Here is a 26,732-nt window from a genome sequence, read left to right as displayed (position 1 = left end):
ATCTTTAGGAGTCTGTGCGGCAGTCTCTATAGGCTATTACAGTCCTATTGTAACCGTTAGAAATATTTTACAAAACGTTACAGAGGCCAACACTGTAGGCTACAGTCTCGGCTATAATACAATATTTTTATAAACAAAAGTAGGTCAACAGCTCCAGTCCACCACACCTTCACTGTGCGGCTCAAAGCTCAGGCCTACAGCAGAGGCTGAAGAGCTTTGAAGGGACACAGACTGAAGATGGCTGCAGTGTTTAGTCGGATGGAGTCAACATATAGAAACCTAAGTGATTCAATGCCACCTACAGGCGTCCTACTGACAATGCATGTTTGAAGCTGTAGCCCAGTTGGACTTAATACTACACTAAATTAAATAAACTAAAAGTTAATAAATAAATAGTTGCACAGGCTTTCCAGTATAGTCATCACTGAAGTAGTATATTGTGTCAGATTTAATCCCCCACTGAGTATTCCTGCAGGGAAGATACATTCAGTTCAAAAGGGATATAGTTTTAATGATAAACTCAAGATCTTCAACACATATTTTGAAGATAAATTACTTTTAGTAAGAACCAATTAATGAACCAAATTGGATTAAACAAACATTAATAGGAGAAGTTGGCAAAAGTTGTATATTCTTTCTTTTATGTAGCCTACAGTACATCATAGGTTCAATGTTGGCAACTTTCATGTAGCATTAAATTTGTGATCCTATATTTGAATTGCAAACAACCATTATATAAATACAAGTAACCTAAATATATGTCTCTTTTTAATTGACAATCTGAGCATTGAGCCAAAAACAAATATAATTGTAGGGTCTTTATTAGTAATATATTTATGCTACATATGGTTTGCTCCAGATTGATACGAGTCTATAGCATTGAGCCTGAATGTGATATTGTTTGCCTATTTTTTGTCTCAAGTTTTATGCATACTATGTAATGTGACAACAAATAAAGCCTGTTCATACTGAGTTTCCTGCTTGTGATTATTTTGTATAATTGGCAGTCATGCCAACAATTCACCATGCACCAATCCTTGCAGAACTACATCTGACGTGAATTATTTTTACAAACGGAAAATTGATAACTTTTGAATCTTGTGAGGAAGATTTCTACCAGATATGACAAATTTACCTGGTGACTCTAGCAAAGGGGATTATCTCTTTTGGAAGCGTACCTATAAATCGTTGTGTGGCACAATATTTTATTACATTTTAAAGCCGTATATATCTTAAACGCAAGGAAAATTACCACCACCGTTTCATATGAGATCACTTAGTCTTTTTTTACTCCAGTGTGTGTTCATTACCTTATTATGGGACTGGCACATCCCACCAGCAGTTCCTCCAAATCAGGGACTCAGCACCACGGAGAGCTCCTGTCAAAGAAAGAAAATCTTTGACAAGTGTGGAACAAATATATTGTAAATCTGTGCTGAATACCAAAACTATTATACATTATCAGTGCCTATAACTGTATGTGTACAAGGCACCTCAGGCTAAGAAAAATGGACTTAAAAAATGTTTTGGCAAATATGTACAGATTTAAACCTACAGCCTTGGTCTTTACATTTTAAATAAGCCACTAAAATGTCAAATACTGTTTACTTATATATGATGGATATGCCATTTAACTATTTACATTTTAAATAACGTAAACCTTTATCCCAGGCGGCAGCACTCCCATTTCTATGCTTTATCATACTGTTGTAGACCACTAAAGCCTGTGGAAACAGAGGTCTGCTTTGAGAAACGTATTTACAGACACAGTGTAAAGTCAACTGTAGTAACATGATGGGGGGAAAAAAAAGACAACAGAAAGAAACAATTCCAACTGAGAAAAACCTTTCAGTGGCATTTAAGCACTGGGGCTGCCCTACAGAGATTCCTCTCTTTGTATTAGGTATGACGACTAGCTGTTTACCCACTAACAGAATTCATGAGATCAAGACAAAGTCATTTCTGAATGGACAGTTTATTAAGGCTTGATTTCTTCAATAAAGAAAAACCAAGATAGATCTTTGAACAAGTTATGCCCACTACAACTGTGGTCTATAAGATAATCAATGTTTATTTAATATTTCATGTCATTAATCCTTTTGTAGTGTTGATACATATACTTTCATGGCTAACCTGACATCCCTCTATTGCAAACTAACATCTTCTGACAGTTATCAACAATGTGCACGTAAGCCCTGTACTACAATCACAACCAGTTCATGCTTCCTGAGGCAAAGATGGCTGTGACTCGGTCTTCGGTGGCATCCTATAGCTTCTCACCTGCCCATGACTCTGTACGCTGGTTGGAGAGAGCGGTGTCGGTGAAGGCAAACATGTGAAGGGCCTTCACCGTATTGCTTGGATCAACCTAGCTATTGTTTAGTGCAGGTAAAAAAAGGAGAGGAGATGAGGAAAGGATCCTGTTAGAAGTCAGTTCTCTACACTGGCCAGGTAAAAAATACAATGCAGCTTCACACATCTGGAAATACGGTTGCGAAGCATACGGTTCATACTCATACTCTGGTGACCTCAGCAAAGTGCAGAACTTCTGCCATCTCAAAGTAACAACGGGGTTAAGCTCTGACAGTCAAAATAGATCAAATGCATCGTTTAACATAATCTAAAAACAGACCAAACAACTTAATGTGAATGAGTTCAGGCCACAACTGTCAATATCTGTTTCAGTTCAAAGATTCCAAACAGAAAATTAGGAATTGGGATCTGAATATATCTGATCAGGTTACCATGAAGCAACATCAGATTTAAACTCTTACACAAATACACAATATACCAAAATGAGAAAAGATCCCTTCACATGAAAGAGACAGCTGTGTCGATTAGCAGCATTCCTCTCTGCATCATGGTAACCTCACAATCCACAAAATACTGAACTGACAGTAATCAAGAGAATAGAGAACCTGCTGATCTCAAACGCTCACTAACAAAACCTGCATTCTGGTTTTGAATGCTCTGAAACGAGAACAGGGAGGGGACACCGTACTTTAAAGGACCAAACATCATCACCAGTCTCACAGAAAAGCTGTAGGATAGAGAATAGTTTAACATTGACTTCCTATATTGCAGCTTGCCATGCATGGGCACACGCATCTATTAGTGACTGTTTTTTTAATATCCGATCTTTTTTCCATTGACATACCTGAAAGTACTTTACTGTATCATAATCAATGGTTTCAGTCTAGAACAAACTATTTTTTGCAACAACCAAAAAACACACAGAAACCACATTTCCTTTTTCTTTTTTTCTTACTCGATAGTAAATCAGTTACATTAATTTTTAGGTTATACATTTTTAGGCTTTCTCCATGAATATATAGGCTCCTACGTTAAAGCTTAGCATTACGACCAACATGATAAACCTAATTCGAGGAAAAACCAAACAAAAAACAGAGGATTAAGACAGAATGATGGCGAATGGACAAATATGCGAACCCTCCCCCCATTTTGTGGAAAGAAAAACGCAAAAGCAACAATTCATTCAATGTAGCAGTTACATAATGACATAATTCTGATTATAAAACTATTTAAAATGGTGGATGCGACAATTCTCTTAGACTGGGTTGCGTTCACAAGCAGAATCTCCTGATGAACATACAAAAGACCTCTTCAAGACAAACATCAAAAAGAAAGCAAAGCAGAGGGGTTTAAGGGATGTCAATAGCACAATTTTTGACTTAAATGGTGAGAGTTCTGGTTGTGGAGGACACATCCATTATTTCTTTTCCCAGAGGCCTTTGCAATTCCTCCTCAGAAATGTCTTGAGTCCCTTGTGACTTCACACTATCCCTGATTTCTCCAGCAGTGTCACTGTTTGAGCAGTTCTTTTGAGAAGTCATCAATAATTAGAAAAAAAAACAAAAACATTAAGGCTCCAGAAAACAGGTTTCTGAAATGAAAATTGTCAGTAGTAAGCCAAAAAATAGAGATTTTGTCGATCTGAATGAAAAATAGATAAACCATTGAAGTTTTATTTTCGCACAGCTCCAAGTCCGACAACGCATTTGGGATCCTCCAACCCTGTTGGCACAGTTAAACCTCTGAAGCATGGCAATGTTGCCCCCCAATGGACAAATAGGGGCAGGACACATCCGTTCCTGATTGTACTGAAATATAAAGTGGCAGATTTTTTTTCTCCATGGTGCAGTCAAACCCTGATTCAATTGGAAAGAGGTGGTGGTGGGGGCAGGAGAGAGAAAACCAGTCTGGTGAGAGAAGAGTACGAGATGGAACAGGAAGAAAAATATATATATATAAAAAAAAAAAAAAAAAAAAAAAAAAAAACTGAACTAAAGTGGTGGTGGCTAGGTAATACATTAAATCAGCTTGTTATCCCTGCACAAGAAGTGGGTGGTACATGGGGCACAAAAAGCACAAGTCTCAACAATGGCAGAGATTCACCAGGATTAAATAGAAAAAAAATGAAGGGCTTGGTTGCATTTTCATATTCTTCTGTCTCTTAAATCAAAAGTCCTAGTGTAACTGTTGATCAAGCCAAGGATAAACGTCTTCTATTGTTTATTCCTGTTTTGGCGCTCCTGTTTTTAAAAAAAAAAAAAAAAAAAAAAATACCATTAGACATTCAAACATTGCGTAACAGCACAGTAAACTGCAGGACATTTTGATGACGTCTACATATAGCTATTTAAATATTAGAGTATCTAAAATGTCATCATCACTGTGTGAACAGCACAATCAAGAGCAATCACTAATAACTGTCAGACTTTTAGAAAAAAGCACTTAATACTCGGGGGAGCCAATGACACTAACAAGAAAATATATCAGTTCTTTACCTGATCCAACCGAGAGCGGTTCTGTATCGGAGAAGGTTCAAAAGTCTGTCAAAAAGAGCAAACAAGAGGAAACAGAGAGACAAAATTAGTCTCTCAGACACAAATAAACAGGAAAAAAAGAAAGTAGCATCTAGAAAAAATGAGCAAGAACACACTTTTATTCTAATCAATTGTGCAAAATAAATATTTTTGGTATATTTAAGGCAACACAGTGAGATTACTGTGCCCACCTTGCGCACCTCCTCCTCCTCTTCCTGCCTCTTCTCGTAATGGGAGAAGTCATCAAAAATGGAGGTGGTGTGTTTGTAGGTGGCGATGATCTTGAGCACCTGCTTGGCCTTCTCCAGAGGAACCTCCTGGGTGTCACGTGAGTTGGTCACTGGCTTGTTGTCGTTGTTCTCCAGGCGGATGTGGCGCAGCTGGCTATTAGGCACGTCCTTAACAAACAACCAGTCCACGTCAAACTTGCCCTTCCACTTGTCCTGTGCCCAAACACCAGCACTGGTGCCATAGTCCACTGGTGAATGCATCTCTGCCACACCACAGAAATGACCACTGCCATTGACACTGAACAGAAGGTATACAGGGCCTTTAGCATTCATGGCCCGGAAGGCTGAGTCCAGCCGCTTGTTGCCGTGCTCCGTGCTGCACCAGATGGAGTACTTGATGGAGCGATGGATATCGTCCTCAGAGTAGCTCTTAATGATGAAAACACGTCCATTCTTCAAGTTCCATTCAAAGTTCTTGGGGTTGTAGCTATGGGAGGCACGCAGCTTATCCAGCACTGGGTGGGACTCTCCACCAGGTCCCTGGCTGGCAGAAGTTTGAGGACCACTGTTCCCACTACCAACCATACCCATCACACCACAACCGTCATGGCCAGGGCCACCCTGCCCGTAGCCTTGGTTACGGTTGCGTGGTGCAACCCAACGGGTCTGGGGTTGTGGGGGCTGGGTGTGGTTGTGGTAGGGCTGAGGTGGTGGCTGATGGTGCTGGTGATGGTGGGTCTGTAAGGCCATAGGCTGCATCTGGGGCTGCAACAAAGACTGGGGAGGTGGGGGCTGCATGGGTCCTTGCTGCATGGGGGCTAGAGGTGGCATGCCATGAGGCAGGCCAAGAGGCTGCTGTTGCTGCAGTGGAGCTGTGGCTACTTTAGTCACGGGGCCTTTGTCCCAGGTCCCGATGTTCATATTGTGTTTGATGGGTGGTGGGGGAAGAGCTCCCCCTGGATTGGGCATCCCTGGCTTCACCTTAGCTTTCAGCTGCTGTGGTTTGGCAGGCTTGCTGGCAATGGCTGCCCAGGAGGTGGGTTTGGGTGGTGGCATTCCAATAGGCGTGGCTCCGTTCCCTGTGGCTGCCACCACAGGTCCACCAATCACTGATCCCACAGCCTTGACTCCTGACCCCTGGCCAGTGACATCCCCTCCGATCTTCAAGCCAACCATACCCTGCTCCAGGCTGTTCATACCGGGGGCTTTGTTGAGGGTGTCACTGTGAAAGCCCGTCTGACCATCAGGCACCAGGGTGCCCCCCAGGGAACTGGGGGGATAGCTGTAGCTGCCACCGTATGCTGAACTCTGAGTCTGCTGGCCCTGGGAGCCACTTGTGCCCCAAGCAGAGAAAGCAGGGTTTTCAGGGAAAAAATTAAACCTGTGGGGGTAGATGCTGCTTCCCAGACCCCCCGGCTGGCCAAACACTGTGTCTGGCATAAAGTGATGGTCTCCATTACTCAAGGGTCCATAGGGGGTGAGGTATGGAATAGGGGGGTCCCCTCCCGTGGACCAGGGAGCCTCACTGAGGGGATACGGAAATCCAATGGAGGGGGCATAGTAGCTGGACAGGTAGGGGTCGGTGATAGACTGGTAGCTGTTGTTCTGGATGAATAAAGGTCAGCAGAGCCACAATATTAGTGAATATAGTGACTTACAGTTTGATTTTAAATCAGATCTGATTTTAAATAAAACTATTTTAAATGGTTTTCTAACTTCACTTAACATGAGTGACTAACTTAATGCATGAATTTTATGGTTGGGCAATAACTTAACATAACTTAATGCCATAAGAATACAACTCTGCTGAAACGACCACACCATGTTATGTTTCTACAAATTCCTGTTGTAAAAAACAAAAATTGAAGTGTTTGTTTTTGGTAATGCTTAAAAGGTCCAATGTGTAATATATTTACTGTAATGAATCAAAAAATGACCCAAATGTGTCATCAGATATTAAGTAAACATGCTAAGTTGTTTCTGACAACAATGCTAATGCCAGTATTTTCTCCTTTTGACTGTCAAACTGGGTAGTTGATAAACAAACCGATATTCCGTCACGGAACGGAATATCGGTTTGTTTATCAACTACCCAGTTTGACAGTCAGGCTGGGTTGCCAGATATACCTGTAAAAACTTAAACCCAGCGCGCTACAGCTGTAACGTTAGTACAGCCATGAAAGCAGCAAACAAACGAACAGGATCAACGGAGAAAGATTCAACCCGACCTAAAAAAACCCGGGCATGTTTCTACATACAGTTGCATGACGAGAGACGTGTAATCCCAGGTAAATATTGGAGATGCATTTAAAAGATGGAGACAGCTTAGTAGGGCTGGGAAAAAAATCGATTTGATTTAAAAATCGAGTTGGTAGGTCAAATCGATTCATATTTACAAAAAAATTAGATTCTTTTTTTTTTTTTTGTTCAATTCAACTAAGAGTTACCTCAGGATTTTTTGTTGTTTTATTAGCTCAATCCAAATACAGTATAAATAATTTGGATGTTTAACAATCTTTGTTGCACACTGCACAGTGACTTTTCAGTTAGAGAAAGGGTTTGCCTTTGCAATTTTGTTTATGTTGATTTACTTTAATTAAATACAATAAATATATATTTTTAAAATATATTTACAGTTCGCAGTTATTTTGTTTTAAATGGAAGGATGGGGAAAAAATCGAATCGAAAATCGCCCAGGAAAAAAAAAAAAAAAAACGCCCAGCTCTACAGCTTAGAGCCCAAAAGGACGCCGAGTTGGCTAATTTCCTCCTGAATAGGTAAGCATTGGCTTCAGGCTAATTTATCACGGCTACAACGGACAGGCATTTTATATCATTTCAACATTTGTGTACTCACATTGAATTATATAGCTAGTGTACTCGCTAGCTGGTTACTCGCAAAAACAATTGAGACACATCCAGTAAAGTGATCCAGACTGGTCCTGGCTAACGCCGCCATGCTAACCCTGCTAACTGTTAATGTTACCGGAGGAGCAGGCAAGCGGGCCATGGCTGTTTACAACGTGTAGCCTGTTCAGCGGCCGTAGCCGACAATGGTGAGTTATTTTAAGCCAAGAGAGGGAGGCTGTAAATCGGGAGGACCGTGAGTTTGCAGTGTGTTTAGCGATTGTTGCCTTAATTCAGCCAATAAAGTGTGTTCAGTCGGGTGGAGAGGACGGCAAGGTAGTGGTATTTTTAGCCGTTCCTACCGTAGCTAATTCTAAGCCTAAGAAGTGTGTCTGTCCGTCGGGTGGAGAGGACAGCGAGGTCGTTGTGTTTTTAGCAGTTCCTACCGTAATTCTAAGCCGAAAAAGTGTATCTGTCAGTTGGGTACAGAGCTCCGCGTGAGCACAGGCTTTTATGACTTATGATTATAGCCAGCATCTAACGTTAGCTACTCCGCTGTGCTGTGAAGTAATGGCTGGCTATGTGAGACTAGCGTCTGACAACATTGTTGTGGATGCTGCGGTCTCAGCCTGGCAACCTCCGTGAACTTTGAGTCTGAGGAGGAGGGGGCAGGGGAGAAGACTCTCTCCAGTATTTTGAATTTGTACTGCAGTAACTATTTTAAACAGTAGCTGTCAGTATTACATATTGCACCTTTAACTGTGGCATACAGCTCATCAGTTTGATTATTTTATAAGTGATTGTGCACACATTTGCCATATTGTGACACACCTATAAAAGAAATATTTAAGAAATCAATATCACAATTTTCCTAACAATTGTCTTAAGATAGAGATATTGAGCTTTACCTGAGTTGATTGACCAGTGAGGTATGGCTCAAAGTCATTGTCATGGACAGTCTCCTTCTGATGCAGTGAACCATTTTGCACTGCAACAAAACATAATTACATTAATATACATCTAAATATACATGTTCAGTTTATTGAAGACATAGATAGCAATAGTTGTTTTAGCTATCAAGATGTTTTGAGTTTGGAATGTGACCTAGGCTTAAATTATTATGTTGTAAAAAAAAAAAAAAAAAAAAATCCTATTTCATTTGGTCAGCTCCAACACAGCACAAAAATAGATTTAAGGATAACCCTATATAAAGATTTACTGCTACTCATCTATCATTTCATATGATAGACACGAGATGTAGTATTCAATTCTGTCCGTTCCTCTTGTATGTGCATGTGTTCTTCCAAAAAAAATTAAATCACTAAGCCATGTCAAGCCAAGCCTAGTCTGGAGGTGAATCAGCCTGTGGCCGGCTGCCAACGAGGCCTGCAGGTGAAGCGTGAGTCAAGACCTGCCTGTCACTCAACCAACTGAAAACTGCAGTAAATCCAAGATGACTTGAACACCATAAAAAATACAATTACAAGGCCATTAACAACACCGTCGCCAACGCTTACGTTAGTGAGGAACTGACAACATGCATTACCAGTAAATCATTATGTATAGCTGGGGTTAGTGGTGGCATTGAGGGAAGAGTGAGACTGGAAATACCCCCCACCCCAAAAAATATTCTTGATTGCTGATTTATGTTTAAATGTTTTTGCACAACAAACCTGTAGGGATACAAGGTGGCTATAAAACTTTGCAGTTTGCCCCCTCACAAAGGATTCTGTGGTCAGCTTGAAGGGACCAAAGAATAAAAAAAAAAGTCCATGGAAGCTTCTAAAACCACTCAAAACTGTCTGCTGTGCATATTTAAAAATGGTCATTTTTTTGGGCAAAATACAGCTAAAGGACTCTGCCTTTGTTTCAAATGGTTTGCGCATATAGAGAGCCTGCCTGCCACTCTCCCATGGTCAGGAGAATTCTTCTTTCCTAGTTTGACCACTTTGACGTGTGTAGGTGCAGGAGATGTACTATCTACACAAACCAATGTGCACACATTTACAAGGTTAGGGTTGAAACAGAACAAGTGTATTTTTGGAATATGATGATTGGAACATCTTCAGAATAAGGATGAACAGTAGCAAGGTAGATTATGCGGCAAGTGAAATTTATACTAGATTCCAAGCTGACTACAATCTCCATTTTTGTGAAATAGCAAATTACAAACTTTTACTCACAACTTTCAAGGCTACGGGGGTTGAGCCTGTCATACTCAAAAGACAGATTTGGGTGTGCCATAACCTCAGGAACCAAATATGTAACTGCCAAAACATTAGAGATTGCATCAATAGACGGCATTAGAATTGTGCAGGGAAAACTGAGCATAAGCATCATGGACATTTTCTCATCATGGATACTATCAGCAAACAAAGAAATAAAGTATTTTCCCCCACAAGCCACCTGCACTTTTAATGACATGGTGGATGTTGTACTCCAATGTGTCTCACATGTGTATGGCTTTCCCAGTATGCCCCCACTCAATTATTAAACCCCTGACCCGGATATTGTTTATGTCATACTAACTTCTGCAGAACATATTCACAATACAGCCAGGCAAATTATTTCAGGAAAAAATATTTCCCTCCAATTATGGTAAGATGGTTACAGATACTAGCAAATAAACTTATCCCAAAAGTTTTTAACTTGTGCGTTTTGTTTACACTGTGCCAAGACCCAGCCAAATTATTCAATTATGTTCCCAAAATAATGTGTAGCCTGACAGTAGTGCATATCAGAGAATGAAAGGCTGGTGTAAGTAATGCTGATTTAGTCAAAGAAGATATGCACAGACTAAACAGATATCTAAATAAATTCAGTCCTCTGTGATGCCGCAACTCACCTTTAGATGCTTGTCCCTTTGATCTCTGCATCCATGTTGGATCATGAAAAGAAAAAAAAGGAGACATGATTATCTTAGCTGAATTGAGATTTTAGACGGAGTGTAGCCTCATATTAGCAATGTATTTGCTCAGAAGTTGAACATTAAATACTACTTCCTTAAAAGACGCAATGCAAAACATGTAATGTTACACTGCAGTGAAAGCTGTAGATACTTACGGTTGTCTACGATAGTTAAAGTCATTTATTTGGTGTGTAACTTTTGGCGTTAAATCACACACAACTTCGCTAGCTAACGTAACTAACGTTAGCCTTCTTTAAATGACTTTATACACGCCAATAACGGTAATGCAGCTTGTAACTTTGTTTGTCATAATAGTCTGAATACATGTGGGTCCCTCTAGAAACAATGCAGGTAGTTGTATCACCTTCCATACAAAGTTACGTTAGCTTGGAACTCGGTTTAATTATTTCAACATTAGCCTTAGGTATCACGTAACGTTATTCTGCCAAATGTGGTGAGTTTTTCTGCTACGTTGGTTGTACAAACACATGGCCTCAGTTAATAATGCGTTTGACAGCTGTTTACATGGCAACGTATAACGTAGTGTCATCTTTCTTGAATGTCCAGTAAAAACATTCAACTGTTTAACGGAACGTAGCTAGCTAACTTGCTAGCTACATGCACCGGCCAACGTTAGTGGCTAGCCAGCACTTCCGAGCAATAGCCATAGCCCAATACATCGTTAGCATGTAGCTAGCTTGCAAGCTCACTACAGGCGAGGTAACGTTACATTGTTCTTCCTACCTGAGGGTCAATGCTTGTGGCAGACATAATTCATTAAGCAAGTCCCTGGATTCTCACAGAGCCTGAGCTTGTGACTGGATTTCAAGCCCCGTGATTTGAAAGCAAGTTCACAGCTCAGTTACAGTTAGCTATGTGGCTAGTTGTGCCGCTTAGCGTGTGGCTAGTAGTTGTAGCGCAGCCTCAGCTGTATGTTTTCCGCTGTGAGCACGTATCCCAACTTCCACAGCTCAAGTCTGTCGCCTCGGATACTGTGTCCGAAAGCAGTCAAGTCCTGGCACAGGTTTTCAAGTAAACGTTAGCTATGTGTAGCCGAATGGACCTTTCGGTGCTTGAATATTTCTGCCCTCGGTCGCCTTTTACTTTGTCTTTATTATTCCAGAGAGAGAGAGAGCCCTCCTCAGTTACGTTAAAGCCCTGTACTACACTTCCCCAATGGCTGCTCCATCCGGGCTTTGAGCTGCCGCTGCAGTTCACGTCGTTCACCGCGGGGTGGCAAAAGTTTGAAGCATCTTCTGTTGAACAAAGTGAGTATAATTTCTGCGATTTAGATAATACAAAGATAGCGAAAAACGAATGATCCCAAATCATAAACATGGATACTAAAAGTTAACTCTTTACTTACTGACATGGTGCTATTTTCTGCTATCTCTGTGTGTGTAAACCAGTGGTTCCTATTGCAAACTTCATACAAGGTCCCCTAAACTGACACAAATCAGACCACGGACCCAATTGATAAGATTTCGTCCCAAAGGTCCCCATCTGATAAGAATTTTGCTTTTACAATGTTTTATCACAGAAAGTGTATGACACCCATGACCAAAATAGTCATAGGCTACATTCTGTCATTGTGTTACTTATGGTTGGAATGGTAGTGGCAGCTTGTTAAAATCCTCGCCACTTCTTGCAGGATGTAAAGAGTTCTGTAGACCACCATGTCCAACTTTAACATGCACGGCTATCCAATGATCACGAGGCTCTTAGAGAGTGAAAAACGGTTTATTCCATGGATATGATTAAAAAAAGGGGCAAAACACACATCAAAGCACATTGTACAACAATTACTTGAATTCTAATACATTACATGTTTTATGCCATAAAACAATTTACTTTTGCAATGGGATTAAAATGCAAAATTGTAAATAATACAACATGGCTCGGCTCTTACAGGAATTATAGTGAAAATAATCATTCCCATGTTTGCTGGGGACCCCCTGGAACTCCCTCAAGGGAAACAACCAGGGGGGCTATCAGCAGACAGTGTGTGGTTTTTCTGCTGGGCCTGAAGATCTGATACAGTTTAGCACAGTGCAGTGTGCATGTGAGACGTCCTGGAATGTAAAAATGACACGAGGTAGGAAAGGGCCACAGTCACGTTGATCATAGCAAAGTTTAAAGTCTACATCAGTAAAATCCCTTGTGGTTACATTCCAGCATTCAGCTCTTTTTGGCAGGTGACCCCATAGGCAGTTAGCTTGGGAAAACCCTGACGAACTTCCGGCAAATTTGAGATTTGCTCTGCAAGTCCGTCTTGAAGTGTCATCTCCTTCATCGCTCTGATTGGTTTTAGGTCTATCCAATTGCGCCCAGAGGCATTTGAGCGGCGTCTGTTGGTGACGCCCCTTTGGAAATGGGCTGTGAATGAACCTTCCCCAAACCCATTCTCAGTTACAACTGAGAAGGGTCTGTTGTCAACCAGGCTAATAGGCAGTGGCATTATGGCATTTTGGAATAGAAACGTAGGCTACTTTTTATAGGATTTGTATTGGAAATGTGTCTGTGTGGGGCCAGGATGGAAGCTTCTCAGTGCCATGCATGTAGTAGGCTACATAGCAAGTTGAAACTTATAACTGCAGAATAACTCTGATGTCATGGCAATTTGAGCATGACTAGAATCATGAACTGGTTAGTTCTGGCCTGCAATATATTAGTTTATCAGTGTTTTTTGCCCCCAACGGCACCTTCCAGGCAGCGCTGCCTGGAAGGCACTAGGATTAGGCACTGGTTATGGTTAGGGTTAGGGTTAAGGTTAAGGTTAGGGTTAGGTGCCTTGAAGGCAGCGGTCGCAGCGCTGCCTGGAAGGAGCAGTTTGGGGCAAAAAACACTATCGAGCAATATATTACAGTAGTCAATACTCCCTTCACCACCAGGAGGCAGCAATGATGCACACACAGCCCCCTAAATTCTGTCAAAAGTCAAACCTATACCCTACTGTTTATACAATAGCTATTCATTTTACTGACGGTATATAAAGTAGATCATTTCCCATCTTGTGTAGCTTATGTTTTGACTCATGGCTGGCTATTTCAAATGTAACATCCTAACATATGTGGCCAACAAAGTATTAAAAACAATATGGATATACATGTTATGATTTAAGTCTTCAAAAAGCTATGGCCACAACAACAAATCTCACAAACAAGAATAAAACAGTGCATCCTGAACTTTGAGTATTGTAGCCTATTGCCCCAAGGAACAAGTATGACTACACAGCTTATTAGTTTGTGTTGAACTAGTTAACTCCTTCATCCTCACTATTAATCTTCAAACTCAAGACAAAAGGGAGGATACATTATGTAGGCCCTTAGGGAAACAAACACCCAATAGAGAGAAAGATCAGATAGGATAAACAGGATAAAGGGCCACTTTTGTGCTTGTAATACTTTGAAAGGTCAAGTTTTCTTTCTTATATGAGATGGGCATTTGTTGAAATCCCTTTATTCATGTAGAGTTATAGGTTAAAGTTATATGTTTATGTTATTCAGTTGTAAGCTTTAAAGTGACCTCATTATGCTTAATGGTATTTTTTAATAACGTTGTAATATCCCTTTATACTCATATTAGTTGTTAGGCCATAGTATTCTCTGAAATGCTTTACATGTTTCCCCCTAAGAGGCGGAGTGACATGACATGTTCAGGCTTTCATTCATTCAAGGATCAATGAGCATACATTCTGGCATTTGGTGGCTTTTCTGGAAAGCAGTCTCCTGTAGGCCGCTGTGCAGGCCCCCACAGCTGATCATATTATTTCAGCTGGTGTGCTGCACTCACCTTCAGTGCGCGCTCCACTATGGACCGTAAAAGGGATGACTGGCACAGGACAAGAAGAGAAAGGAAAACCTACATGCCACAGAATGATGGATGACAGGAGTACTATGCTGCGCATCCTTGAGGAGCCTGAGATGCGAAGAGAAGCGGAGAGACTTCGAACTTTTCAGAACTGGCCAGCAGATGCACCTGTCACATCTGGAGACCTGGCCAAGGCGGGGTTTTTTTTTCTAGGCCCCGGGGATAAAGTCCAATGTTTCTGCTGTGGAGGGATTTTAAGATGTTGGGTACACGGGGACAGCCCGGCCACCGAGCACAACAGGCATTTCCCCACTTGCAGTTTCATACTTGGTCGAGCTGTGGGAAATATTCCACTCCAAGTTGGATCCTCCGACTCTGTGGACGGCCAGCTGTTGAGTCAACTCCAGAGGATGACTATGGATGAGCAGGGGACAGCTGGACAAGCGGTCTACCCAGAGATGGAGGCTGAGGATTCCCGGCTCACCACTTTCCACAACTGGCCCACCGAGGCCTCAGTCCAGCCAGATGTTCTCGTCAGAGCAGGATTTTTCTACACAGGTACTAATTGTCTTACTATGAGGCCTAAAAACAGTTATATGCTACTTCTTTGATGTCTTAATATTTAGTGAGTGTCTGTGAGTATATTTCAGTAAAAATATTCAGCGCTGACCCAGTCCCTGCTAGAGTGACCTTTCTTTGTGAGAGAGTTCATGGTACAATTGTCCTGCTGAGTCATGATGTTGTGGACAGAACAACCTGGACAAAGCTGGGGCTGCTAAAGAAGTAGGGCTTCCACAGCTTCAGGCAATATACAGAGTGAAAACCAACACAAAATAATGCAATCAAATAAAGTGATCTTACAATGGGTCGTGCTTTTGTGAAGCTACTAGTGTTCATTTTGTTGAGACTGTGTCAGAGAAGGGTTGATTCACCTTTATTGTAGTTTGTACAGGTTTTAGTTTGTGCATCGGACTGATCCATAAAGACATGGTCTGTGTTCAATTGTAAAGCTGTAGAGATTCACAGAGCTTCTGTCATTAGACTCTTCTCACAGTAGTCCTGTTCATCCTGACAGGTCATGGTGACAATGTCAAATGCTTCCACTGTGATGGAGGGCTGAGGAACTGGGAGCCAGGAGACGACCCCTGGCAGGAACATGCCAAGTGGTTTCCACGGTAACAGCAGGACTTGTCACAAGACAGATATAGACATCAGTTGAATACATCATTTGCCTATGCACTGGCAAATGAAAATGTTTTTCTAAATATATATTTTGTTGTTCTGTGTGCTGCATGTATGATTTAGCAGGGTATAAAACAGCATCTTTATATTTCTCAGATGTGAGTTTTTAATCCAGGCGAGAGGGCAGGAGTACATCAGCAACATACAAACTGCTCATTTTCATCTGGGTGACACTGTGGTGAGAGCCTTTATCCCTCTTATCTGCTCAGAATAAAGTATGTCTGGTATACAGCAGACATTATAATCACACACTGATAAATAACAGTTTGTCATTGCTGCATTTAAATCAGTCATGACTGTCATTGTAAATTGAAAATGTGATTATTTTTTCTAGGGTGGATCACAGACCTCCACAAGCAGAGATATCGGATCCAGAAATGGTAAGTCATACAAAACTGAAACAAGACAGGGAATGATGGGTATGTACAGGTACCAAGAAAGAATCTTTATTCCCACCATGTAGACCTGAATAAAAAGCTAGTCGCCTGCTTTAATGCCAATAATTATCGTTGTGTGTCTTTGTGACCATATGGTCACTGGTCTTGTCTTCCTCACCTCTTCCCCCCTCTCATCTCCTAGATATGGTCGGAGGTCTGGGAGCTTCCTCGGCCATGCTTTCTCCAGTCGTGCAGACTGTGCTGCAGATGGGATTTGAAGCCAGCCTGGTGGAGAGTCTGGTTCAGACCAAGTACCTTTTGACAGGTCAGCACTACACTTCTGTGTCTGACCTGGTCACTGACGTACTGCAGGCGGAGCAGGAGGACAGACAGCGGGGGCCACAGAGCAGAGGTAACAGCCAGTGGTGGAAAGCAACAAGTACATTTACTAAGTACCATACTTGAGTATTTCCATTTTATGCTACTTTATACTTCCACTCCACTACAATTCAATGCAAAATATTGTACTTTTTTTTTACTCAATTACATTGATCAGCTATAGTTACGTTTCAGATTTTTTTTTTTTTTTTTACATAAAACACATATACGCTTCTAAAATACAATACATTGTTAAAGATTAAGCCAGTGGTTTCCAACCTTTTGAGTTGTGAGCAGTTCACATTACTTTCACTTTTGATAATTTAAGTGCATTTTGCTAATGATTCTTTTGTACTTTTAATTAAAGCTTTAGTGCATAACTTTTTGGTATTAATGAACGTCCGTTACATTCAAGCCATTGCCAAATGAGTTGCTACAAAGCTAATTAAGACTATCAGCTCCACACAACTCTCTGTATTTCTCAGTATGGCTATGTTCAGAAGATTGTGTCGTCTGGTGAGTTTCCAGCGCAGAAACTCGAGTGAAGATAATTACCTCTTCTGAAGAGTCCATCATGTTTTTTAAATCCTCCGTGTCCTCCTTGGCTACTAGCAACTGCGTGGAGGAAGGGTGGGGACGCTTGTGCGATCACGGAAGGCTGTATTATGTGGACGCGCCGACAGTGTTGTTGTCATTACTTAGAATTCCTCATGGGGGCGACAGAAACTACGCACTATAGCTTTAACATTTTAAATGCAGGACTCTAGCTTGTAATAAGAGTTTTTTTACATTGATGTATTGGTACTTTTACTCAAGTAAAGGATCTCAATACTTTTTCCACCACTGGTAACAGTCAACTAAAGGTATCAATGATTAGCATGCTGAACCACTGTCATTTTCCAAAGTAACCTATTCAAATACAATTTGCAAATTCATTAAATTCATTTAACATGAGTAATAATGTGAGGAAAATTAGCAATAACCTAAATTTTAATGTTACAATGGCTGTCTTACGTTTGTCATATGTTTGAATCATTCTCGTTCTGTCTCTATTCATGTTTGTGTCCTTCAGAGCCAGAGACGAGGCAGGGCTCCAGTGCTGGAAATGTGAGGACACAAACACCCATCAGAGAGAAAGGTCAGAGGGCAACACCTATATGATTTGCAGGAAAACATTTGTGCTTGTAACACTATTGATTCATAATCAATAGTTGCTGACATACGATTGCTCTATCCTATTGACACGACACTTAGCTTGTACATAGCGCGAGTGTCCTCATCTAAATTTTCTGTTTGTGGTTTCTCCAACAGTGAAGGACCCCAGCCCGGAGGAGCTGCTGAGGCAGCTGCAGGAGGAAAGGACCTGTAAGGTGTGTATGGACAAACTGGTGTCCATCGTCTTCATCCCCTGTGGCCATTTGGTGGTGTGTGGTGATTGCGCTGCCAGCCTGCGTCACTGCCCCATCTGCAGAGCTGTTATTAGAGGCAGTGTTCGTGCTTTCATGTCCTAAGGCTGTAGTGAGAATCCACTGTTATACAGGTGTTGCATGAGTGGCCTTGAGTTTTCCCCTGTACTCATTTTACCTTACCGTACTGATAAAAAATAAAGATGATTGCTGGTTGCTTGAGTTTAGAGATCATTTTTCTATAATAAAAAAAAATATATGTATGCTCATTATTATTTGCCGTCAGAGTGCACTTAACAATTTTTACACGCACAACACATCTACTGAATGACACATATCATATCATTATAAGAGCATGTTCTTTTATTAACAAACACCTATTTACATGAACACAAAGCACATTTCTGGATAAATAGGATTACACAATCAGGTCACAGGGGTTGAGGCAACACAGGACACAAAATAGAAGAGAGATACAAAAAAAAGACATTTTCCACTTTCTATACAAAGAAAAAGAATGATCTACAAACACGTGGAATCTTTTTCAGTGGAGACTAGCACATATACTCACACTAGTAACAGGTTTCAACTAATTCCAGTCACTGGGGGGTTTAGGAAGAGGCTGTATTGCACTGAGAGGAAGACTAGTTTTTACATAGTAGCATTTACTACCAATACTGATTATGTTACAATATGAGGTGCTTTGTGTTTTTACTAACTTACACACCAGTTAGCCATTCCAGGGGTGTGTAAACTTTAAATCATAAAGACAAATTATTGCATCTTGGAAATAAAGAGGTGACCAATCAAATCAAAATGGATCACTCTCATCGTTGTGAAATTAGCCGGCAGAAGTGGTCATATGATTTTCAGAATCATAACAGTTTGTGGACTGTCTATCTGGCAGTGAAGAACATCTAATATCACAAAGGAATCTGACACGCAGCAGGATATTTTTAGGTGCTGACAAAATGAGTGAAAACAACAGAATGAATCTTTGTTCACAACTCTTTTGATTCCCCAAAAATAGCTAAGCAGACAGTTTCAAACTTAGCACAAGAAACATAGTAGTCAGACAAATAGCATAATGAAAATGTGTTGGATTCAAATGTAGTGGGCAAAAAATTATCTTGACCTAAATTATAAAGAAAAGGACGGAGTGCAGGGTTCGAAATAAGGCAGAGCTACAGGGAGCTTGGCTCCCCTGAAAATGACATAAGCTCCCCCCTGCCCTATATCTTAGGGTTCCTGAAATAAATAATAGGAAAAGTTATGTTGCTGAAACGTTGACTCTTCTTAAATAAATCATGCAGAGGTGAAAAGTGTGTGCGGGAATTGACTTTCTTCTTTGGAATATGTTTTCCGTAAGACCAACATTTGAGGCTGTGGGCATGTTCATAATTGTCATGGGATGCAACTTTTGTCTGGTCTGTTTAACAAACCATTGCCTGTCCACTGTGCATTGGCATTTTTACTGTTGCTTGGCGGATAAAAAAAAACAAAACATTGCACTATTTTTTCTGTTTCTTTGTTGTCCCAGGCAAAATATTGTCTGAAGGAATGGAAATGTATTGATAGTGTATTTTTGCATGTGTACTGTACCCTCCCACCCCCGAAAATAGGGCTCCCCCGAAAGCCACAGTGTAACTCAAACACTGACCGAGAGTAACACTGAAACGCGCCTACACCTCCTACATGACAATTACCAAGCTAAAACATAATATTTTAAGATTTACTGCAAAAAAAAGTTTTAAGACAAACATGTAGATTTATGGACCCTGTAGCAGAAACTCAGTAGCCTTGCAACTTGTACATGAACACTTTAAACACCAGAGAGCAGTAGTGATTCACACAACCAGTAAGGCAACAGGGGCTCTGACTTTAGTACTTAGTACTTTTTAACATTAGGTGCTACCAATCAGTATAGGAGACATGACCTACGTGTGTGTACTTGCCTAAATAAAAATGTGTGATGTTGCTCGGTCAGATAAAAAATAAATCTGACGACTCAGCAGAAGCTTTCAGTTACTGTTTCACCAGCTCATATACAGCCAGAAGACATCAGTTTTCCTATTTTGTCATTTATTTATGTTATACACATAATTACAATACAAACCCTGTAAAAAACATGCTATAAAACAATCACAACTTAGACGATCACCATTGAGAATCTACACTGGTGAAGTGACAGGAGACAACGCTGTGCTTCACTCAGGTACAGGCCGCTACTTCTACACTGAAGACCGTAGCCATACAACTCATTGCTGTTGTATGCAATGTGAATAGGGAAACATTCTATTGTTTTCTTGAAGTTAAAAATATTCCGTGTAACCTTCACTTGAGTGTGTGTAATGATCACCCATGTCAGCACCCAGACATGTCAGTAGTTAGAGGAGAAGAACTGATGTGTAAACAAAGCTTTCAGCCAGTCTTCTAGCACCTGACACTTCAGAAATACTTACTTGGCTGTTGGTGAAAATAGTGATAACAATAAGACTCCAGAAATAAAAGTAAGACTTGCCGTTCCTTGTTTGAACACCTCTTACGCTCAACGCTCTTTTCCATTCTTGATAGTTCGCATTACAAACTCTAAATCTAAAATTCTTCCCCCCTCTTGTTTCATTATTTACATTTTCTATTTTTGACAGATGCCCCTGTAGGTTTGGTGCTTTTGTTTCCTCCCCTCCCTCTACCTCTCAACTCCCCTGCCCCTTCCTGGTTTGCTTGTGTATTTATGCACACAGATCCTGGCCTAAAGTAAACAGGCAATGAGCGCACAATAGCTCATTCCACGGGCTCCACTGTAATTCAGCCCTCCGGCCAAGATTTGAGCCAAACCAGCAATAACATGCTAAATCACTGAGTCCTCTAAGACACAGTACCACAGACTGGGAATGCTGGGCAGTCCCTGATTACATACATAATGTATTTATATGCTGTATTCTATACAGTCTTAGGGAGTATTAAACAAGAATGGGCAGGTCGTCGCAGCAATAGGACCTCAGCAGAGAACTCAATACAAAGAAAATGACTGATACTTCCCTAAACACACAATATGAGGCTTTGTTGCACTGTAATCCCCCCTTTTCCCAGAACCCGTCATCCCTCCCTGGAAAACAATGGACCCTAACTGAGTGTTGGCTTTTCTGGGCAGTACACCAGTAAATGACATGTTTAAAGTACTGAAATCGAGAAGGGGAGGAATGTCTGGCGTGCCCCATTGAACTGGATGTTTGTGTCACAACAGCCATTTTGTCGCCGTGGGAATTTGCTGTGTCACCTCCCAGCTGGACGCTCTCTTATTTACGTAGACCTTCAGACACATGGAAAGAAAGGGAAGGGAATTAGCAGTTGTTGGGCAACACACACACACACACACACACACACACACACACACACACACACACACACACACACACACACACACACACTTTCCTGGATGAATTCCTCCTGGATATAACTCCCAGTAGATTGGGGGAGACGAAAACTTCCTCCTTCCCATTAGAGACGGAGCTGATTAAGCTGTCAAGAAGCTAATAAAATATTAATTTCATGTCGGCAGAGAATTATTACATGACTTCCCAGACTTATTGTTATTAAGTTCTCTGCACAACCTAATTGATTAATCCAATTTTAGACAGACCTTTGTGTGTTTTTCTCTGTGTTCTTCTATCAGTAACTGCCTGCGGCCTGGGGACACGTGTACCACCATGTGTACCGCAGACATACACACAACGGTGTCATGAAAGACCTTCATATTCCCTACAGCCCTCTGATAGGATGTAGTATGTTTCAGAAAGACGTTTACTCCCCAGACATGACTCAAAGCTCCAGATACTGACCAAGCAACCGTCTGCACAATCACTACTAGTCAGTGTTATTTTGTAACCCCTTGGATCCTGAACAAATACAAAAAAAGCTCTGGAACAATTGAGTAGGGGAGCCTTGAGTTGAGACTTGTTCTGACTGATGAACATTTTGAGGAAAATCAAGGGATGTACTGTAACCTTGACAAGTAAACAATAACATGCAGGCAACAAATAGGTACAACCCAAATTGTATGGGCCCACAACGGATAATGTGAATATTTACATGCATATACACATATGGTGGCATGACACATTCATACTTACAGGTACATGGGCTTTAAGAGGAGATGAGATGGTTTCTCATTGACATGGTAGAGTGGGAATGGGTCAAATCCACCAATAAAATCAACTGAAAACAAAGGATTAAACACATAAATTGTGGAGTAAAGTAAAAGACAGACAATAACAAAATAAGATACCGTAAAGTAAATGAAAAGACATGCATGATCAAAAACAAAAACACACAGCTGAATGAGAAATGAAATGGAAACTAAAGACACAGTGGGAACAGATGTAATGCAGGGATGTTGGTAACAGTAGGCAGCTTGCCAAGAACAGTACAAGTCTTTTTTTAGTTTTAATAAATAAAAGTCCATCCAAAAACAAATAAAACAACATATCTGCTTCAACTTTTTTTTAAATCTGCCTGGGGCTCTATAGTCGAAGCTTGAAAACAGGTGAAAGCTGGCCAGCTGTCAAAATAGCTCAAGCCTTTTTATCGCTCAGAAACAGAGGTGACCTTTAGCCACCGACCGAATGCTCAACCCTTTCTGTTTATTTTTCTCACTTAAGAGTTCAGACTCGAGGCGGTGTGCAGATGAGCAAACCAGTGTTATGTCGCTTGAGAACGAAAGAGGGACATGCTGGTAACCAAAGTGCTGTGTATTTTTTTGCACAGACGCAGAGAGATATTTTTGAGATGAAGGGAAAGGCTTGCGGCTGTAGAGGGGACACAAAGGCTGAGAGGGGGAGAGAAGAGAGAAAGAGGGGGGGGAGGACGGTGGTGTTTCACGCTTGTCGGCCTGACTGACAGGGGGGCCAAAGAGATTAGGTTGGAGGAGCGCATGTGAAAGAGGCCAGCATGTCCAGGAGCTAGGAACACCATGAGGGGAGGAAAAGTAAAAAACTGAGATTGAACCTGACTCAGTGGAAAAAGACACCAAACAAACAGCAGATCCTAGTTCAAGAGGATAACCAAAAAACTAAAAAGGGCTGATCTGTTACTTTCTGGGAAACAACAGCTGTGAGGGGGAAAATAGACACAGGCCAGCCATGGAAACTACTGTAAGGCCAAATCAGTTCCATCCTGATAAGAGGAGGCAGGGGTGGTCTGTGGAATACTGATAGGTAGGAAGGATGAGTGCAGAGAGCCACAGGGTGCAATGAGGGCTGTCCCTTTCCTTTGACCCTGGCCTGGTTTTCTGGGATTCTCCATTTCATCTGCAAACCAGATACACACACCCCACCCACACAGACAAACACCCACACACCCACACACACACACACACACAAAGACCCGCTTTCCCTGCTCTTTTCTGTACCACTGATTTTCTCATTATAAGCAGGTGGGGACCCATTCCCTGCTATGATAAGCTGTGCTGAGGAATACGGTTAGATGATAATGATGGTTGCCATTTTTAGACACACAAGCAGCTCGAGGGATGGTGGTGTCGGTCGGTCGGCGCATCCGCTAGTCTGTCAATCCAATACTTTGGTTCAGAGTAAGTACAGATATTCAAGGTCTCCAGAGGATGGCTTCTAATGACTTTTCTAATGACTTTTCATCTTGCACAACAAACAGGTCAAATGTTCTGTTCATGACAGGGTACCTTGACGTTTAACAATTTCATAATTAGCATGGGAGATCACTGCGTATCCACCATCTTAAAGCTCAGAATCTGAGCCTCACCAGGTGCCACCACCTGCTCTTACTCTAATGAAGACAGCCTATATGGCAAAACATTAGTCGTTGCACCTTATTAAAAGCATCATCTATAACCCTGTGCTCCATCCCTCCTACATACTTTGTAGTGTATTTCAGCCCGTTAATTGCTGTTGAACCTTTTTCCCATTAATTATACCTTGAGGTGGATCTTCTATACAGCTCACTGACCTTCGAAGGTCTAAAAATCTGTGGATGTTTATTAACAGGCATTTTGAAAACACTATGTTAGGTGATATCTCACTGTAATGTGCTCCACCTTTAGGTGATGTTTGAGACTTGCTGAAGCAATCTTTATGCTTGCTCTGTAAACAGCAAACAACACTTTGAAAATGCCTTTTAAAAGCTTTCGATGGAATGGTGGAAAGCTGCATTATAATGTTTTGGCATTTCCGTGTGGATTGCAAAGATTTAAATAATGATTTTAAACTTTTAACGTGAAACTGTCCTCTCTAGTGTGGGTAGTGGACTTGGAAACAGATCACTGGCACTGTAATACTGAAACGAGTGAGCTCAGTTTCTTCCAGGCAGAGGGAGCAAGCTGATTTTCACTTGTGTGGACACCAGCAAGAAATGAAAGGTATGTAGGTCAATAGTTAAGGCATCTATGTGGTGCCCCTAAACAAGCAGGAAGTAATGTAAGACACTTATGTCTCAGTTCAAGTGGAAACTGGTTGAAATCAGAGGACCTATACTGATCCAAGCGAGACAGTCAATCACACTACTGCTGCATCTCCCACCGTGTGTGTGTGTGTGTGTGTGTGTGTGTGTGTGTGTGTGTGTGTGTGTGTATCTGTGTGTGTGTGTGTGTGTGTGTGTGTGTGTGTGTGTGTGTGTGTGTGTGGCTGTGTGTGTGGAACGGCTGGCCGACTGTGAAATGAAACACAGACATAAAGGGAAAAAGACCAGGAGGGGAAAAACAGGGTTGGTGAGAATAAAAGAGCGTTGGTGAGCAGGATCAAGACAGAAAAACAAGGCGAGACAAAGACAGAAAGATAAAGGGCAGACAGATAGTTCGAGACTTTAGAGCTTGTCAGTAACGCTGGAAGAGGTGAGTTACAAGACACAGTTGTGATCTCTCTCTCTCTCTCTCTCTCTCTCTCGCTCTCTCTCTCTCTCTCACACACACACACACACACACTCCTCATAGTTGGCTCCATTCTACAGTACTATCTCTGTCCTCGCACACCATTACACAGCCATCACTGCTACCACAACCACAAGACTGGTTCGTTTCATGCTTTGTTATTTCGCATATGAAAACTTCAGGTATGTTTGATTAAGAGTGTATTTAAAGTTAATCATCCATGCAGAGGAGAACGGTTCCAGGCAAAGACAGACCAGGAGAGCCTCTGGATTATGTTTAAATTAAAATGATACTCAGGTGAGAACCTTAATGTGACAAATACAGTAAAAAATGCTGCCACTGTGTTTATTTTTTGTGCTCAATCAGTGACTGGGTGTCTGTTAAATCCTCATTATTTGTGTCTTGTTTGCTGCAACTGCCTACTTTCATATTTGTCACAATGTCCAGCACGCTTTCACTCTATTCAAAGATGTATCTTCATGCATGCACTGACCCAGCCATAATGCCCATCATCCATACAACTTAATTTATAAAGTAAAGATACAACATTTAAAAGGTGTTTCTATCTGTGTCTGTGTATAACTGAACATACAGTAGCTCTAAAAACTATAAATGGGCAACAAAAAGCAGGACAGTACTTGGACATGATGGTGAAAACAAGACAGTAAATATAGATCAAATATACTGTAACACAAAGCAAGTGCCAATACTGTAACACAACAAGGAAAACTGAACACATTATGTTTGCTATATTTTCAACTCTACCCAATCAAAATGCAGTTTAAAGGCTCTGCCCACCCACACAGGTGTTTTCAATTACTCTGCCGTAAATTGTCATGCTATAACAAGTTCAACAAAACTAATAATAGTGTCAATCAAACATAGTGTGCGCACGTCCTAATCAGGCAACATGATGAAAATGCCTGTGTAAGTGGATTACTGGTGTGAAGCGGCTTTCACAACAAACAAACAATTAATGTCATATGTGAAAGAAAAACATGTATGTATAACGGTATGTTATTTCATGCAAGAAAGTGAGTACCAACAACTATTTTAATGCAGATATTTGTTTGCAGTAGTATCAAACTAGAATTACCTTCTTGCGGTGTTAAGTGTCTGCCAGTCAAGTTGCAGTTTACATCCATGTCTAGACTCATAATATATGTGTATAAAATGTTGTCATAATTAGCATATTCATTCTTGAGTTATGGATCACAGTGAACTTGACCTTTGACCCCCAAAATCTAATCAGTTGATCATTGAGTCCAAGTGGATGTTTGTGCTAAATTTTAAGAAATTCCCTCCAGACGTTCCTCAGATGTCACGTTCACGAAAATGGGACGGATGAAAAACATAAGGCCAGCTGCACACGTTTCTGTTGTGTGTCAGTTATGTGGCGGCTGCGTGGATTTTTCTGTCTTTGCACACCAGAAACGTGTCTGACGCGGCGCTGCTGCTGCTAGCCTTGTCTATACACATGTATGTTTCCCATTGATTAAATGAAATATCATGTTAAACATAAATATATATTTATATATATTAGATTTGATTACAGCAAAGACAACGTCGGCAGTATTGACGGCAAAATAGGCTACAGAATATTTCGTTCTGACAGGTGCAATATTTGAAAATCGATAATTATTTATTATTATTTTTTTAAATTACATTTATTTTTTTTGGGGGTGGCAGTAGCTCAGTCCGTAGGGAGTTGGGTTGGGAACCGGAGGATCGCCGGTTCAAGTCCCAATACAGACCAAAGTACGGAGTGTGGATTGGTAGCTGGAGAGATG

At 41.1% G+C, this 26,732-nt stretch overlaps 3 protein-coding genes across 7 annotated transcripts in view; 1 reads left to right on the top strand and 2 right to left on the bottom strand.

Moving 5' to 3' along the window:
• Positions 1 to 1,956: 1,956 nt before the first annotated feature.
• On the bottom strand, positions 1,957 to 11,826 carry LOC116061973 (YTH domain-containing family protein 1-like). Of its 3 annotated transcripts, none has more exons than XM_031316343.2 (7): positions 11,576 to 11,826; positions 10,769 to 10,793; positions 10,107 to 10,190; positions 8,832 to 8,911; positions 5,039 to 6,682; positions 4,809 to 4,853; positions 1,957 to 4,553 (listed from the first exon to the last, which is right to left on the bottom strand). In XM_031316343.2, the coding sequence occupies exons 1-7, from the start codon at positions 11,600 to 11,602 to the stop codon at positions 4,527 to 4,529; spliced, it is 1,932 nt and encodes a 643-aa protein (XP_031172203.1). In that variant the 5' UTR covers positions 11,603 to 11,826; the 3' UTR covers positions 1,957 to 4,526. The 3 variants fall into 3 exon arrangements, with proteins under 3 accessions (XP_031172203.1, XP_031172204.1, XP_031172205.1); XM_031316344.2 differs by having other exon boundaries at positions 5,048 to 6,682; XM_031316345.2 differs by lacking the exon at positions 10,107 to 10,190.
• birc7 (baculoviral IAP repeat containing 7) lies at positions 11,827 to 18,266 on the top strand. 2 transcript variants are annotated; one of them, XM_031316349.2, is made up of 8 exons: positions 11,827 to 12,099; positions 14,606 to 15,199; positions 15,717 to 15,816; positions 15,980 to 16,061; positions 16,218 to 16,263; positions 16,463 to 16,585; positions 17,711 to 17,776; positions 17,950 to 18,266. In XM_031316349.2, exons 1-8 carry the CDS (start codon positions 11,877 to 11,879, stop codon positions 18,147 to 18,149), a joined length of 1,434 nt encoding a protein of 477 aa, XP_031172209.1. In that variant the 5' UTR covers positions 11,827 to 11,876; the 3' UTR covers positions 18,150 to 18,266. The 2 variants fall into 2 exon arrangements, with proteins under 2 accessions (XP_031172209.1, XP_031172206.1); XM_031316346.2 differs by having other exon boundaries at positions 11,877 to 12,099; positions 16,463 to 16,672.
• Positions 18,267 to 18,386: 120 nt separating this feature from the next.
• nkain4 (sodium/potassium transporting ATPase interacting 4) overlaps positions 18,387 to 26,732 on the bottom strand; it is a 50,840-nt gene continuing 42,494 nt past the window's right edge. The window contains exons 6-7 of one of the 2 annotated variants that reach the window (XM_031316340.2): positions 22,178 to 22,262; positions 18,387 to 21,357 (exon numbers count right to left, since the gene is read on the bottom strand). In XM_031316340.2, the coding sequence (XP_031172200.1) occupies positions 21,348 to 21,357; positions 22,178 to 22,262 (95 nt within the window). In that variant the 3' untranslated portion in view covers positions 18,387 to 21,347. The remainder of the gene's footprint in view (positions 21,358 to 22,177; positions 22,263 to 26,732) is intronic. The other variant, XM_031316342.2, reaches the window with a different exon arrangement.

The sequence above is a fragment of the Sander lucioperca genome, chromosome 12 (assembly GCF_008315115.2).
Source record: "Sander lucioperca isolate FBNREF2018 chromosome 12, SLUC_FBN_1.2, whole genome shotgun sequence".
NCBI lineage: Eukaryota > Metazoa > Chordata > Actinopteri > Perciformes > Percidae > Sander > Sander lucioperca.
This window is presented reverse-complemented; position numbering and strand designations above follow the sequence as displayed.

Coding starts and splice junctions, on each gene's coding strand:
- LOC116061973 (XM_031316343.2), bottom strand. CDS start 11,602: ATGTCTGCCACAAGCATTGACCCTCAG. Junction 10,191..10,768: donor AAAGGGACAAGCATCTAAAG/GTGAGTTGCGGC, acceptor ATGTTTTGGCAG/TTACATATTTGGTTCCTGAG. Junction 4,554..4,808: donor ACCGCTCTCGGTTGGATCAG/GTAAAGAACTGA, acceptor TTTTAAAAACAG/GAGCGCCAAAACAGGAATAA.
- birc7 (XM_031316346.2), top strand. CDS start 11,877: ATGTGTAGCCGAATGGACCTTTCGGTGCTTGAATATTTCTGCCCTCGG. Junction 15,200..15,716: donor AGCAGGATTTTTCTACACAG/GTACTAATTGTC, acceptor TCATCCTGACAG/GTCATGGTGACAATGTCAAA. Junction 15,817..15,979: donor CATGCCAAGTGGTTTCCACG/GTAACAGCAGGA, acceptor TATATTTCTCAG/ATGTGAGTTTTTAATCCAGG.